The 15,558-nt window shown below is 36.6% G+C and overlaps 1 protein-coding gene across 1 annotated transcript in view; it reads left to right on the forward strand.

Moving 5' to 3' along the window:
• DTWD2 (DTW domain containing 2) overlaps positions 1 to 15,558 on the forward strand; it is a gene marked incomplete at its 5' end in the record, with an annotated part of 93,599 nt that overhangs the window by 32,744 nt on the left and 45,297 nt on the right. Inside the window, one exon of the mRNA XM_026083551.1 lies at positions 2,622 to 2,716. Coding sequence (XP_025939336.1) covers positions 2,622 to 2,716 — 95 coding nt within the window. The remainder of the gene's footprint in view (positions 1 to 2,621; positions 2,717 to 15,558) is intronic.

Raw genomic sequence — 15,558 nt, forward strand, 5'->3', positions numbered from 1 at the left:
CAGGACTGTCTGTTTGTCTGCTTGGGGGGACCCTGCTAGCGAGGCAAGACCMCAACRCCTCCGTATTGCTTCTTCCCTCCCTGGGGGGTCCGTGCAGATTCCAGGTGGCAGACTTCACTTCTGCAGTCTTGTTAATGCTGCCATTCCGCAGSCTTGCGCATATCAGTCCTTGCGCATATCGGTTGGTAGACGACTTTAGTCCTGTTAAGTCCTCTGTTCAGCAGCTTTGTGCACGTCGGCTCTTGTGCTATCAGTTCTTCTGCRTATCARTTGACAAACTTCAGTCCTGTTAACTCTTCACTCGCCCGTCAGATATATACTCAATCTTGAAGGCAGGTAATCCGTCTGATTTTAATAACAAGCTCTGATCCTTCATTCTGCCATTTCATTACAGATACTTTTGAAACAGACTGTGGGATGTATGTTATTATAGTAACCAGATAGCAAATGCTTTCCCACTGCATGTCAGTGCTGACTGTCATCTTCCATGTGCTTCGTTAACTTACTCGTTTTGGAAGTCTGCAGTGCAGTGATGTGAAGTAATCCACTAACCTTGGCTAAATGATACTATTAAGACTAATGCTACCCAGACAAGATGGTTGCTTAGGAATTTGGGAGCAACATTTCCTGTGCTCTTCAATTAATATGGCTGCCAGGTAGACTTGTGCTGGTGTTAAGTATTGTGAAAGAGAGGAATCATTGTACAGCAGCAGGAATTCTACCATTCGCTTTCCATCCTTGCATAATAGGTCCTTACACTGATTACAGTTTTCTTAAACTTATGAAGCAATTCAAAGAGAATTCGGCATTGCATGTCAAAAGGTAAATATTTATTTTCTGAATAGTGTTGGTGCACCATTGTTCATAGTGTGAGTAATTTAAAAACTAAGCAGGTACAAACCTGGTAGATGCTACAGAAGTAGTGGGAAGGTGGAGGAGTAATTTACTGTGGCTTGCAATCACTACTTTTTCTTCTCTGCATGTGTATATGTTGCATGTTTCCTCTTTTTTTCTTCTCTTATGCTTAACTGTCATGACCTTCTGCCAGGACTGTGGCATAGGCAGGTGTGCTAGCCCCTGTACACGTTTRTTTTACCTTTTGCCTGTTGCCATCCTTGGACGGATCTCTAGAAAAATGTAGGCTGTTCTGTGCTTCTCAAGACCTAATTGATAGCTATGGCTCAAGACAGAACCCTTAAAGCATGGTGGACATTATCTGTTTAGGTTTATTCAGTTTCTCTGCCTTCTCTTTCCAGAACTGTAAGATTTTCATTGTTAAACATCTGAAGAAAACTTAATTGTATGTATTTAATCAACTTATATATTGATCTGATGCTACCTGTTAATTTTGACTTGCTCAGTATAATACTCTATATATTTCTTACTGAACAGTAAGGATCAAATATAAGGCAAATATTTCTTTTAATTGTCTTAAATTCATGGAAAAAATCATTTCAGTGTAGAAAGGATGGGAGAAATATGCCTACTAATTTTAATAAATATTTTTAGTAGTTAAAGCTGTCCTGGTCATTGTAGATGGATTATGCTGTGCTAGCCAAAAGCACTGTTAATTTCCAGAAAAGGGGGAAAAAAAMCCCAAAGTCAGTCCTCCAACCCTAATTCTGTGTATAGTACTTCAAAYAGTGAATAAGAAAAGCACTGCAAATCACTGCTAGAACACTGAGGAAAAACAAGAGCAACCGCCCAGTTTCACACCAGTAAATGCAAAATAGCTGATATAATAACAAATAGGTTAAATAGCAAATTTAAAAAAAACTTCTAATTTTTTAATTAAGAAAAGTCTAAACATGAAATGTATTTGAATGTGTAGTTTGTCTTAGTTATTTCAGCTTTTGTTCTTGATTCCTTCAGCTTTGGATTCTGTTTTTTATCTTCTAAACATACTTGTTAGGTTCATTTGGAAAATTTCAACTTTTCCTATTGGTAGGAGAATGTATTTGGCAGAAATGTAATTCTGAAGTAATGATATGGCATTGAAAGGAACAGTTGAATGACTTTCACTTGATTGATGATAGTTCTTTTGTTTTTAGCTAGTCAGACAAAAATGATTTTCTTTCAGCTCATTTATTGCCACTCTTTACATTCTTATGAAGAAGGAGGTCTTCTGACTAGTGAATTAGTGTTATTTGATCATGATGAAATAAATACAAATAATTCTGTACCRTCAGTACCAATGTCTTTACTTTTAGCACCTGCTTCCAAAAGTCAGGCTCTCATCTATACTGGCAGAGGAGTTGCTTTATATTGGAAAATGAAGCTAGCTCCTCAACCTATTATGTTAATGTGAATGCTGTTTTCTTGCCGAGCTTTAATGTTGTTCTGTTTAAATTTGTACTTCTGATATGGGTAACCTAGCTGAATTACCTTATGCTGATGGTCATAGGTTAGGACAAGACTAGATTTAATACTGTTGGTCACAACAATATGATTTGATTACATCAGAATCAGGTGTTCTTTCTTGCAGATTTTTTTTTCCTGTTAGCTGATATGACTTTTTTGTGGGTGTAGTCAAAAACTTAAAAGTGAATGGAAACTTTTAAGAATTTATAGATGCATCCTTGATTTTTATTCAGAAGTAACTTTTCTTTTTTTTTTTTTAGGAAAGTCGAGTGTTAAGGACAGTACCTCTGCTAGTGGCTTGTCTCCCTCCGGACAAATGTAAAGTGTTGATTGGCCGACGTTTTAGTGAAGACAGGTGAGCAGGACTGCTGATATTTTTTTTTCTGGTTCTCTGTATATTACTGAGATGTTTCTTCCAGTTTCTTTATTAACAGCAATCAGTGTTCTTGGCTTTTACTTCAATGGCACATGTTCACTTTTAGTATAAGCTTCTGACTTCCAGTAAACATAAACTTGGTATAGTAGTCTGAAACACTTGATAGGTTTTCTTCTAATTTGCAGCTTCCACTGTCTTGATTTTTAGCAAGCTGCTGTTATAAACTGTCTTTCATAATGGGCTGTTTTCCTCCCTTATTTTTACTCTTCCACAGTATGCTACAGTGTCATCTGTGTTTCAGGTAGGAGGAATGGCCAGTTCCTTTTTTGCTAACCAGTTAATGACAAGGCAGCCAGTTTGCTGCGTCACTCTTAAGCTGTGGTGCTCTTGAAAGTTCAGGTGGTTACTCTGCAACTCTTCATAAAGCTTTCTGTAATTGTTTTCTTACCTGATGCTAGGCTTTTCTCAGTTTTGCATGGTTCTTGCTGTATTTGCTTTGTTTGGCAGACCACCTGGTACTACTGAAATACAAGTAGTAGCTCGTACTTGAGTGTCAGAGATGAAAAATTCTTCAAGAATATATTTTTGTCCAATCCTTTCTTCTTGAAAACTGATTATAAGGGATCATGGAGCTCTCAGATTTGTCACTTCTCTGAGACTTAGGACAATATTGGTCTCAGAAATGTCTTTATCTTCTTTTGAAGCACATCTTAGAAACCAGTTCCTGGTACAAAAGCCGGTTAAAATTACATAAGTTGTCAATGAAAGTAACCAAAAATCATGAATATGGCTGAAGCAAATTTTAAACTTGAGTTTAATCTTTGGAGAAAACTTTTTGTAGAGTTCACTGAATAGAAATGTTGAAAGGTGACTCAGAATGCTGCTCCCGCCCCACTGCATATAGTAACTAGAGCACATTAGAACTACATTGCTTTTCTATTGGTCTTTTATGGTAATAACTGTAATAATTATCTTAAGTTCCAGACTACAAGGAAACTGTATTCTCTTCCTATTAAAGCTGAAAATGAAATACCTTTTCATACTGACATGTACTGAGTGGAACACTATAAATGCAGTCTGCTTTTGGTAAATCTCTTTAGAAGTTTTTCTTAGAATTGATAAATACAGTCTTTAAAGCTCCTTCAAGTTTCACCACAAGGACATTGCCCTAACATAGAGGATCCTGTCTAGGTCAAAACCTGTTGTGGACCATCTCAACTCCAAAATAACTGCAATAGTTTCAGAATTACCTAGTTCCTATGAGTTAAGTGTTTTCTGCTATAAAACATACTGGAAATGGTAGATTATCAACATATTACAAATGGACTTGAAAGATGAAGGTTTTTCTCAGGTTAACGTGAATTTTTGGTGATCTGACTTACCCTGATGTAGGGCTAAAAGTAATTAGGTGATAATCAGGGCTCTACTTTATCTGTAATATGCCTGCTTTCTGTTGTGCACAAGTGAGATTGCAGAAGTCAGCAATGCGTAGTCATTGAAATCATTCCCACATGGAAGGAAGGGAAATGAGAAAAGCAGAAATCTATTTTGTGCTTTGCAACCTGTGATTTTTTTACATCAGTGTATTAGGTATATATGCCTCTTGTCAGGGTTTTAATCCATATGCCTTACTTTCAACCAGTAATCAGTGCTTGAATATGTGGCTACAGGATCATATCAATGTTATTTTGGACTTTTATGGCCTATCCTGATAGGATATTAAACCAGGTAAATGTATTCAGAGAGCTCAAGTTAATGACCTGAAATGACTTAAGATGGACTGTTCCTTCTCTTTTGTGGCATGTGCTAGGAATATGTATCCGCGGATAGGGGTAGAAGCACCCCAGAATTTACTGTGAATTGGGAAGGCTGTAGTGATTCCTGCCTTGCTGTTAGGGTGAAAGTCTCTGCTAATGGAGCTCTTAAAGGCTCACAGCAAGGAGCTGAATCACTGCAATTTCCTGCCGGTGTACTATACAAAACAGGCCCTGATTGTTGGTGGTTGGGATCTGCCCCCCACAACAGCCATGCTGTTTGCAAGCAGTTTGGTAGTTGCTACACAAGCATCTTAATCAAGCTTGCAGCATGTAGTGGGAGGACTTCTGTTACTTTAAGGAAAAAAGTTATTAAAGGGTGCTTTCTGATACACTGTATAAGCATTATTGTTATGAAGCATATTAAGACCTTACTTTTGCTTCTTTTCAAGATCAGTGTGATCTTATTTGTCTTTTGCAGCTTTCACCAAATGTGTGTGCAGAAGGGGGTGAATATAAACAAGTATAACTAAATCTATGCCTGCACTTGCATGTGGACAGTGCTTGCAGATGGGATAATTTGGTGCATGTGTTTCACAGCCCCCAATATTTATTTAGAAACCCTACTGCACAGTCAGACTGGCCCATAAAAGAACAATACCCTTGGTTGCTCGTACATCTGTAAATTGTGAGAGTAGAGTAACAGTGGGCATACCTGTTAACACAGGATCCAGCAGCCCTTTGCAACAGCTCTGAAAACTTGAACTCTTCCAGCTAGGCTTTGGGGACACAAGTAACTTTCATTATGGTTTTGGGTGAAGATTAAGCTATTAGCCAGCTCTGAAGTCTCCATCACTACAGCTCTAGCAGCGGATACCAACCAGCAAACCGATCAGCTTTCGGGAGTGAACAAACATACTGCCTGAGGGAGGTGGCTCTTCCAGGCTTAGTGTGCCCTTCTCTTCAAGGAGAAAGTGAGTTTGTCACTCGAGTATATGTAGTTTATCTTCCTCAAGTTGACCTAGCTCTAAAATTGTTTGTAATCAGCATCTGAAACTAGTGACGGATTTCATTTAAACCTCCCCATTGAATTGGGTGCTATAGGTAAATGGGGATCATTAAAGCCTAAAATTTAGGCTTCTGATGTTTATGACAATAAAATTGAAAACTAGACAGGAGTTTTTGTTCTTGGTGGTTTTTGTTTTTTGAGTTCTTGTGTTCAGGTGAAAGAATAAATATCAAGCTCAGCTTCTTAATATTTTCTCTACCCAATTCTGCCTTCTTTGCCCAGCTTTTCTTGTGGTTGATAATTGATACACAAATTAATTGGACTTTACTTTATTGGTGATATTGCGGAAAAGCTAAGGAACCAACTTAAAGTTCTTCTAGAAGAACACGCTGCTAATCAAAGCTTTTTGGAGTTGATATCTTCAACATAATATTGAAACAGGAATGGAAAAGATGAGGAAGTGAGATGTTAACATTAACTTTTGTTCTTTCTCCAGTCTTGTCTAGTCTTCCTGCAATCTGGCATTTTAATTTTCCTGAAAGTATGTAATCAAATATACTGTCATGTTAGTACCGAAGTTTGCTGACTTAACTGATCAGATGGCATTACTGACTTGAAAGACCAGTTTGGTTGACTAGCTGTAGTTTATGGTTTTTGCTCTTGGGGTTTTTTGAAGTACTCAAGCTTTAACTTCTGAATTACATCATTTTGGTGTTAACTACATTATTGATAGATATTGGTGTTCATTCTTTTATATAGTAAAATGAGTAAGCAGCTTGGTAGCTGCTACACAAGCATTTTAATCAACCTTGCAGCATGTAGTGGGAGGACTTCTGTAACAGTCTGGCAGAAGTCTTTAACAGTATTACTGTAAAAATAGCACTCTTGTGAGTAGTTAAGATTTACTGTTCGCTTCTGTTTTTTATAGATATGCAGTGAACCCAGTTTCCTAATAGCTTAGAGGGGGAGGGGGTGGCATCACTGTGAGGTGAGAGATTCAAGTTTACATGTGTAAAAATATTTACCACTTTGTGCATCTGACTTACCTTATYGGTACAGATGTTGAGCCTGTTATATATAGCATCTTGTAAATGTTTTGGACATGTACTAGGACAATGTAAACCAGCAAAGGGCTCAAATCAGTCATGTTGAAACTTTCAATACCTTTATGCACAGCAGACTTCCCTTCTTGCAGTCGGGCTGATTTTGTGGGAACTGGAATTTCATTTCTGCCTTTACGAAGTGACCAAGTAATGTAGTGAGACACTGGAAAGTTAACAGTAAGGATTTGTCAGACCTACCAAAATGGTGCAATAAGACTGTAGTTAATTTCTACTTTGCTAATACAGTAGTTTATTTCTACTCATTTCTGTTATAAGGCTGTTTCTTTAGCATTGTTGCTGCAAAGCACAGGTTTTGGATGGAGTATATAGGAGGCTTATCCTGACAAAATGTGTTTTACAAGTAAATATGACTAGAAACTCATCTGTGCCTTAGATTTTTTTTTTGAGCCTTCCGGGAAGGAAAATGTGAACATTACTATTGATGTATCAGATTTTTTTTTTAGTGTTTAGAGTGGATTTTAATGGTTTGTAATGATTTTTAATGTCTGTACCTTAATCTCCTTTATTGGGAATGTTAGGAAAATTTTTACATGTGTTTTTAATCATCTCTTCCACTTTATTTTACTTTTCTCTAGCTTAGAAACACTGCTTTCCTCTTGACTCTAGTAGCTGTTTGCTTCATGTCTAAGTTTTTTCCTCTTACTGACTTTAACACTCAAATGCCATTCATGTTGCTCTTTTTCTGTATATTAGCATTCAGATGGCTGTTACTTATGTATAGTTTTCCTTTCCTTTTCTCTGCCTTCCTAAGTGTGTATGTATGCTACAAGTTGTATCATCTTTTCTCTTTCCCATTCTTTGCTGAAGTCTTACAGCAGCAGAAATCCAGATAGCATTTCCCATTTTTTTCTACCTCTAATGTCATTGTCAGATTACTTCACAAATCCTCCTTACAGTCTATGTTAGCTAACATCTATCCAAACTTTTTTGTTTGACTTATGATTCTTAGGTCTTCCTTAATTCRTGGTCTCAAATTCTGTAGTGTTCGGATAATTTCTGGTTCACAGCTTTTAATCAAAACCTGTTAGATCTGTATTTCTGGTTCAGTGCTTCTGCTTATCAAAAGGATATGGGAACTTAACCTTCTCTCAATCTTTGAATACCCCACCTTTCTTTGAATATTGTCCAGCAGCTTCCTGCTTTGTGCTCTTGTCCAGTCTTCAGATCTCCAGTTCATCAGTGCTCGTTGCAGTGATCATCRTCCCAAACCTGCTCCCTGTTCTCCACTGGTAGGACTGATCTCTCATGCCATGACAGAGCTTTCTTTGCTCACTTCCTTCAGTTCTGCTATCTTTCCAGATAAACACTTCTAAATTTTTGTTTAATTCAACCTAGTGTCTTTTGCTACCAACATTTCTACTGTCTTTGATTCTTTCCTTGAACCATACAGTTCTGCTGCAACTYCTTTTGCTGTCTTTCCTCAATATTGAAGATTTCTAGGATAATGTTGACAGAATGTAATAGTGTGTATGTTCTTCTTGTTGCCTTTCCTTCATTCTGTTCTGCACTGGCAAAAGATATTTGTCTCATCCTTCCTTTTGTCTTCTAGATTATGTACTTGATCTAGTGACTGGATCTTCTGATGTCTTTCTCTTGCCCTTTTTTCAAAAGTTTATTTTAATCTTGGGATATTTTCTATTACTTGATGTTCTTGCACCTTTTAATTTCTGTCTCTGTATCATTTTAGCTACAAAAATGCTGTTCTTTGGCTTGCCAGATGCTCCCTTGTTGCATCTGTATGTGGATTCTCTTCTGTTTTGTGTATTGGTTTCAGAGATGACTCACCTCTTTCCTGTGCATTTGATTTTTCACAGATTATCTACAAACACATGGTCACATCACCCACATACCAAAAACTTTCAGATCTACTCTTTTGGAACAGAATGAGCAGTCTTCATTTTCTGATGTGTTCTGGTGAATATTAAACTTGAACCGACAATTCTTGTCTTGTCTCGCATCTATTTCAAAGATTATAGCATGCTGGTTTTGGCCCTGACAAAACAGTCTTTCCTTGAAGATTTAGCCAAAAGACTACTAACAGCTGTTTTCTCGGCTTATTGAACTGCTTTGTTCTGACTGTTTGACAAGTCAAAACATTATCTCCTCTTGTCATACCAATAATGAGCTTGTTGCTTACTTTTAGAGTTTTTAGTTGTATAGTGTACTATCATTCCATTAGCTCTTCAGGTGTGTGCTCTCACCTCCAGTTCTTCAAAGACGTCAGTTTCTTTTTGATTATTGGTTAAATTTTCTATGTCTATTGAGCTATTTTTAATAAAACGATAATACTTTAAAGAAGTGGGGGGAGAAGAATGTGTCCTAATATCTTTTTGGGATCATTCGTATGACCATCTCTAACAATTGCTGTGAACTTAGAGCAGTGGGTTTGTTATCAACTATGAAAATACAGTGGGAAAAACCAACTAGCTTCTCATTCGTGAATGAAGTATCATTTCTGCAATTTTTGTTCTTAGGCTACTAAAACTTTTTGCAGGCAATTCTTCTTGAATAATACTGTTCAGCTTAACAGGGTTTTCTGGCATATACTGAACAGAGAATAACAATTGTATCTGAACTCTAACCAAGAATCTGATTTTTTTTGTTTGTTGTCATAGTTACATGAGCAGTCTTGCTATTGCTGCTTTTGAGTTTCATTTTATGCTTTGTCATCACAGTTTGAGGGGAAAAGATGATTTTGATCTTTATTCATTTTTTAAAATGAAATGGTAGTCCTACCCTCAAACCTTCTCCCTCAGCAAATATTCACACTTATGTAGTTTGCTAATTCTGTGCACCTTGATAAATTATGTACTCTGATCTCTAATGGGGATACTGATGTAGATACCTTTGTCCATAACCCTGTTTGGGACAGTGAGGAGGTAATTACAAGTTTATTTGCATTGCTCTCCAAAAATCAGGCTGCGGAAATCTCTTCAATAAATTCTGTACAGTAAAATTGCCAGCTCTGCTACAGATCAGTAGTTTAGATCAGAAATGAATTGGAACGCTTGGTGAAGCTTGTAACTTCAACCAATATTGAAGTAATAAAATGCAATTTTTATTTTATAAAGCTCTTTGTGGTAATTACATGCTTTAACTATGGCACTTTTCTTTTGCTTGCTCACAAATAAAAATATTTTCACTATATCAAATATCACCTAATCAAGTTTTTCCATTTACCAAATAATTTAAAGCTGCTAACAATATATGGTTCATTATTTATTCAGGTAGACTTTATTTTTTCATGTTTTTTCAGTGCTGTTGTGTGTATTAAACTAAATCTGCATCTTTATCTCAGCACTAATAGAGCCTGAGCTTAGCCGGTCAGCTTTGTTATTGTGTTTAAAAGTAGTGAATGCTAACATAGCACGTTTACCTCTAAAACTGTACTCTACCATATCAGGTTTCAGATTCCTTGGTATAACTCTAAGTATGTTTTCTTTGACTGCACTGGCTTTGAATATTGCAGCTTTCAGCTCCAATGTAGACTTCTGGTCTTCTCTTAGAGTAACTGATAGGATTAGGGGGATGTTATTGTCTAAGGTTAGCTTGAAGAGAATGACATAATTTAAACCAAACTGAATTCAACAGTTTTTATAAAGTAACATTAGAAAGCTGCTACAAAAATCTCAGGGTTTTTTGCTGCTGGGAGTGGGGGTTGAGCTAGTAGTTATGACTGCATGGTCTGCCTTGAGGTGGCCATTTAGCTAGGAATGAACATGTAGTGTTTAAATTTAAACTGGTACCAGGACCACATCTACTGATTGTACCAGGCACTGACTTAGGTAGCTGTGTTGCAGAACATACTAGAGAAGGTCCAAGAAGCACGTTGTCAGCATAGAATAAAGGGACATCAGCTGTCAGGAAAAGTCTTAAACTATGTGGTCAGGTGGATAAAAGACTGGTGTTTATCACCATCGAAGAAAATTCACTTCATCATTATGAATACTTCATGTTAATGGTGAAACAAATTGCCTTAGTCCAGGTTACAGAGGAGAACCATGCATTACTTGAAGCAAAACTTGCGGCTTTTTGGGGGAAGTAATTGTGGATGTGCTTAATTAAAAGGATTTGGCATTTCTAGATGTATTAATTATCACCACTGTTGAAATATGTGCTTTACTTCTAATACTAATTTCTTGGGCTTCAATTTCTAATTTTCTTGGATATTTTTGCTTTAGCTGGAAGTTTTCTAAGTTCTGTTTTCTGGACAGTTCTCTGATTTGCTTTCTTGTTATACTTGGTGCTAGAATTGCCTAGTCTTTCTCCTGGGCTTAGGCATGTTTGGAGAATTCTTTCTCTACTGGAGGGAGTCTAAGATTTTTGTCCCTGGTGAAGACACTTCAAGTGTTGTTCACTGAGTTGCCAGATTTTGTCTCAAATTTCTTCCCTTTTCTTCCCAAGGCTAGTTTGAAGAAATGCTGGTTTTTAGAATACATGTGGTGGTCATACTCATTTATAGCCCCCCCTCCCAAAAAAAAAAGAAAGAAAAGAAAAGAAGTAATGCAGTAGAGATATTACAGAAGACAAATGTTTAATAGAACTTTACAGGCTTAGCAGGAAAAAGAGTCCTGTTAAAGTTTTAAGATTTTAGCAAAGCCAAGGGATAGCTTGCTTGTGTTCCATAAAAGGCATCTTAAGGCTCAGTAAAAGATCTATAAAAGTCTGTTAGCATTGCTGGAACTTCTGTTCTTTCTGTGTAATTCCCACATGCTATTTGAGCAAGGATTGACTTAGTCTGCGTGTATGTGTTATGTAGAAGAGTTTTAGCCTATGATTATAGCTGCTAGGTACTGCTAAGTATCACTGTATGTGGTATGAACTAGGTTTCTCCATAGTTAACTGCTTAAAGAAGCTGGGTATAACTTAACCAAATGATCTTTCTTGCTGCTTTTTTTTATAGAAGGGATGTTCACAAAAAACCTGTATATTGGTTTTCTTACCTTTTTGCGTGGTGCTAGATAAGCCATGAAGTGTTTCTGTTAAGTTCTAGATTACTTCCTTTCTATCTGCTGCTTATATACTGAATACAATGCAAAGGAAGCAAATAACTTTCAGTAGAACATGGAAACCTATGTTTTCATGCATGATGCTCCCCCCCCCCCATAAACTTATCTAGAAAGTCATTAAACATTTGAGTTTTTGTTTTTAAAGCACAAGATGTGCAAATAAGCATAGTAGTTCACTTAAAGCAAAACAGCTCAGCAGTGGAATGGCTGAAGGTACACTACAGCGTTCTTGCTTTTATGCCTTTGTTGCACAGTGCAAGACTTATTAGCTTTAAATTGTTGCTTCTTTACCCCAGGTTGATTTACCAAAATGCTACAGCACCTATGCAGTAGTGTGCTATAAAAGCAGGTGGATAAAATGGTTCCAGTTTTCAGAATAGAAAAAACTGTCAGAAAGGAAGGTTGTAGAAGTGAAGATACACATAGTCTGAAGGGAAAGATGACTGTATTCTTGCTCACCTATTATTCCTTTCTTTCTAGTTTTTACACTGTGGCAGGCCAGCTCCACCTGTGAAAGGAAAAACAAATTTAAGATCACACACTACCAACCTAATGATAGTGACATACTAGAGTCCTTAAACAAGCAAGCTCCCTTCTGTTTTATTTACAGGTTTATGCTGTAACAGCTAATGTTGCTCTGAGGCACTGGTAATGGAGGATTTTATTTTCAAACTTACTTTATAAGTATACACTCTGGTATGTGCTGTATAGGTTTTCCTAGATTAAAAAGAATTAAGTGTTTTTTGTGACTCCCCCCTGCCCCCCCCAGTAAATGGCGTTTAAAAAAAGTTGTAAAATTACAAGCTTTCAAAAAACCTTAAATATTATTGTGACTTAATTTTGTGATCAAAGATAAACCTGTGCTGTTTAAAAGTATGTGTGGGGGAATTAGAAACCCCATTGGAGACTAGTATGAAAAGAGCAGTTTTCTCTTCCTGGGTGTATCTTATGCTTCAGCGCTGATCCTAAAGAACTGTTTCCAAGTGTGGAGAGTATAGGGAGTTGTTGACTGTATTTGTTTAATTACCTTACATGAACTGTGGGGATCAATATTCCTACAGTTTTTCAAGTGCAGGAGTTTGTGTTGTGTGTGTGTGTTTGGTGGGTTTTTTTTAGTCAAGTGACCTGCCAAGGTGAACCAGTAACAATGGTGAGGGGGAAAAAATGAGAAGCTCTTATTAACCTGCTTCTTTTTTTAAAGATGCTAAATTAGCATTTGTTCTCTAATATTAGTACTAYTTGATACTAACTGGTAATGTGGCTTTTTTAACTTGAACACTTGTATTTGGCACTAGAGAAGTTTAGTCTCCTATTGAAATAAAAGCCCTTACAGAGTTTGAAAGAAATTGGTTATAGATGTGTATTAAAAAGGTTTATGCTGCAAAGACTGTATTATAGTAAGATAAGACAGTGTATAACTTGCACACTTCCAGAGCATGCATCCCAGGAATAATGAGATGCTACTTGTTTTTAAGTATGGTCATGAGAACATACAAATCTTCTATGACAAAGTGGTTGGATACAATTTAGGCACAAATGAAAAAGATCCCAGGACTTCTGGTTAGCAGAGAGTGTTGTAAGACTAAACAGATTACGTGGGCCTGGAGCGCCTGCTGCATACTCAAACTGAGGCTGTGAATAGTGGTTTGCATGAGACATTGTAAGCATTTCTCTTAGGGTTCAAGGCCATAGTCATACCTTAAAACCTTTAAAGCACATGATCTTTTTATGAGCTGTGGGTTAACTGTGTGTAGAAAGGAGGGTAGTAGATGAGAAATTTTATTTCAGTGTGTGTATACGTATAGAAAGAAGTTGATGGTCTTCAGGTAGGTTGAATTTTTAATTATTGGAGGAAAACGTTGAATGAATGAAATGGAATACTGCAACTGTAACTAGTAAAAATTGATTTTTGCCTGGGAATTCTTGCAGTTTTTAAACTGCACAAACTGGTAATGAAAACTCAAAAGCTAGTAATATGTGCAAGTACTGCAAGTATAGCACCTGTAGTGAGTATTCATAGGAAGATTATGTTACATTGAGCACAAGTGTGGGAACACTGAAAGCATTGACATTTATAGTTAAGACATTCCTTTGGCATGTGCCGTTAATGGAAACCATTTGTTAGAGTRAGACGAAGTAAAGACTAACATTTGATATCTGCTATGATATATAGCAGCACACTTACAGAAATAGAGCTTGAAAGATCCTCAGGATGTCACTACATTATTCCAGTACAGAAAGCAAAATCAATTATATGTATGCCTGGTGTTAATACAGTCCAGTACTAGAGTGTCTACAGTGTTCTCAGTGAGTCTATTTTAATATGTGGACTTAATTTTTTTTATCATTAGAAAGCTTGGGAGGATTTTTCACTGTTCACTGTTCATCTTTGTTGCTGCAGTTATGCTCAGTATTGCTCTTCCTGTCTACTGTGGACATGGAGAACAGGCTATTTCATTCTTGTGTTTTTGGTACTCATTTTTTTTGATACTGCCTAGATTTTTCCTGTGGCCGCCTTTACTAAAAAATATTCAAACCCAGTCTATTCAGCTTCTCTGTAAAGGCTTTGATTATTCTTGCTGTTCTTGTCCTTAGACTTTCTCTAGTTAGTTGGCTTTTTTTGAGGGATTTCTTCTCACTAACAGGTCTAAATTTTGCACAAATTGTTCTGAGGTAGAGTACTTTCTGAGGTGCCTATATTCTGACTTGAGTTGACTTGTTTGTTCAAGCTCATTGCATTACCTATATGATTCCATTGAAAAGTTCAACTGTGGGATTCAGCTTCTGAGATTTTATGCATTGCTAATTTTTCCTAAGTTGCAGGCCAGTGTTTGGTTTTTACCTCCTGTTCTTAATGTACTTGTGAAATAGTTTCTCATTCTGATTTTGTACCTAGCTTTTCTGATGTGCACTTAGACTTATGATATTAACCATTCTTAGTGTCTGAGTGAGTTTCTATTGTCTGTATATTATATATATATATTTCTTATTTTCTGACATAATGAAGTGATTACAATTTAGCTAAGACTTGGGGTTTCTCTTTAATCCTTTGTATTTCATCTTCATTTGTGCTGCTTCTTTCTTTTGTGGAAATAGTAAGACTTAAATTTCTTTTCCAGTACCTTACCTTCCTACTTCTTGGTTATCTCTTAGTCCTGTCCACCAATTYTGTGAAGTTTTTTTTCCTCCTTAGCCATTAGAGACGCACAGAGGACGGACTGGATCTTGCTCTACCTTGTAGGTTTCAGAGAAAGAAAGCAACACCTCTTTCCGTGACTAACCTTGAGCAAGTGTCGTCTTTTTCTATTAATGTCCAATGCATGTGAATTTAAGGTTTCTAGTTCCCCTCAAGTGTCACTTATATCACTCAAAGCATATTTTATCATTATATTGCCTATTCTACATTAACTTACAAACCTAGATCATGCCTTGCAGACAACAAAGCCATGTTCATTATCAGGCCCTTTCAGGTTACACCAGCTGAAATCTGTTATGTAAAGGTCATGATTGTCAAATATCCAAAAGAATTAAGCTGTCTTCTCAACTCTGTGCACAATATTAAGAATCAAGAACTCAATTACAGTCATCTTGGCTGGGGTGGAAAGTTAGACCTGCATGTTTTTCTTCCTTGCTACATATGAGTGAATTGCATACATTTAACCTCATCAATGATTCACTATAGTTTTATTCCATTTAGGTTTTATAAAGGGATCTAGGTTCATGACTTAAGTCATAATCTTAACTAATCTGCACGAAGCTTTTGATAACAGCTGTTAAAAGTGCATGAATACATGTGACAAAATAAATGAAGGATTTGTGTAGTTGATGGTCTTCGTTATTAGTTAACATAGAACAACTCTGTATTTGAATTTCTTTAGCAGAACCACTTTTTAAATGAGAACTTATTTGAGTAATAGCATCCAAA

This window comes from Apteryx rowi, unplaced genomic scaffold, assembly GCF_003343035.1.
Source record: "Apteryx rowi isolate R43461 unplaced genomic scaffold, aptRow1 scaffold_609, whole genome shotgun sequence".
In the NCBI taxonomy this organism is placed as follows: domain Eukaryota; kingdom Metazoa; phylum Chordata; class Aves; order Apterygiformes; family Apterygidae; genus Apteryx; species Apteryx rowi.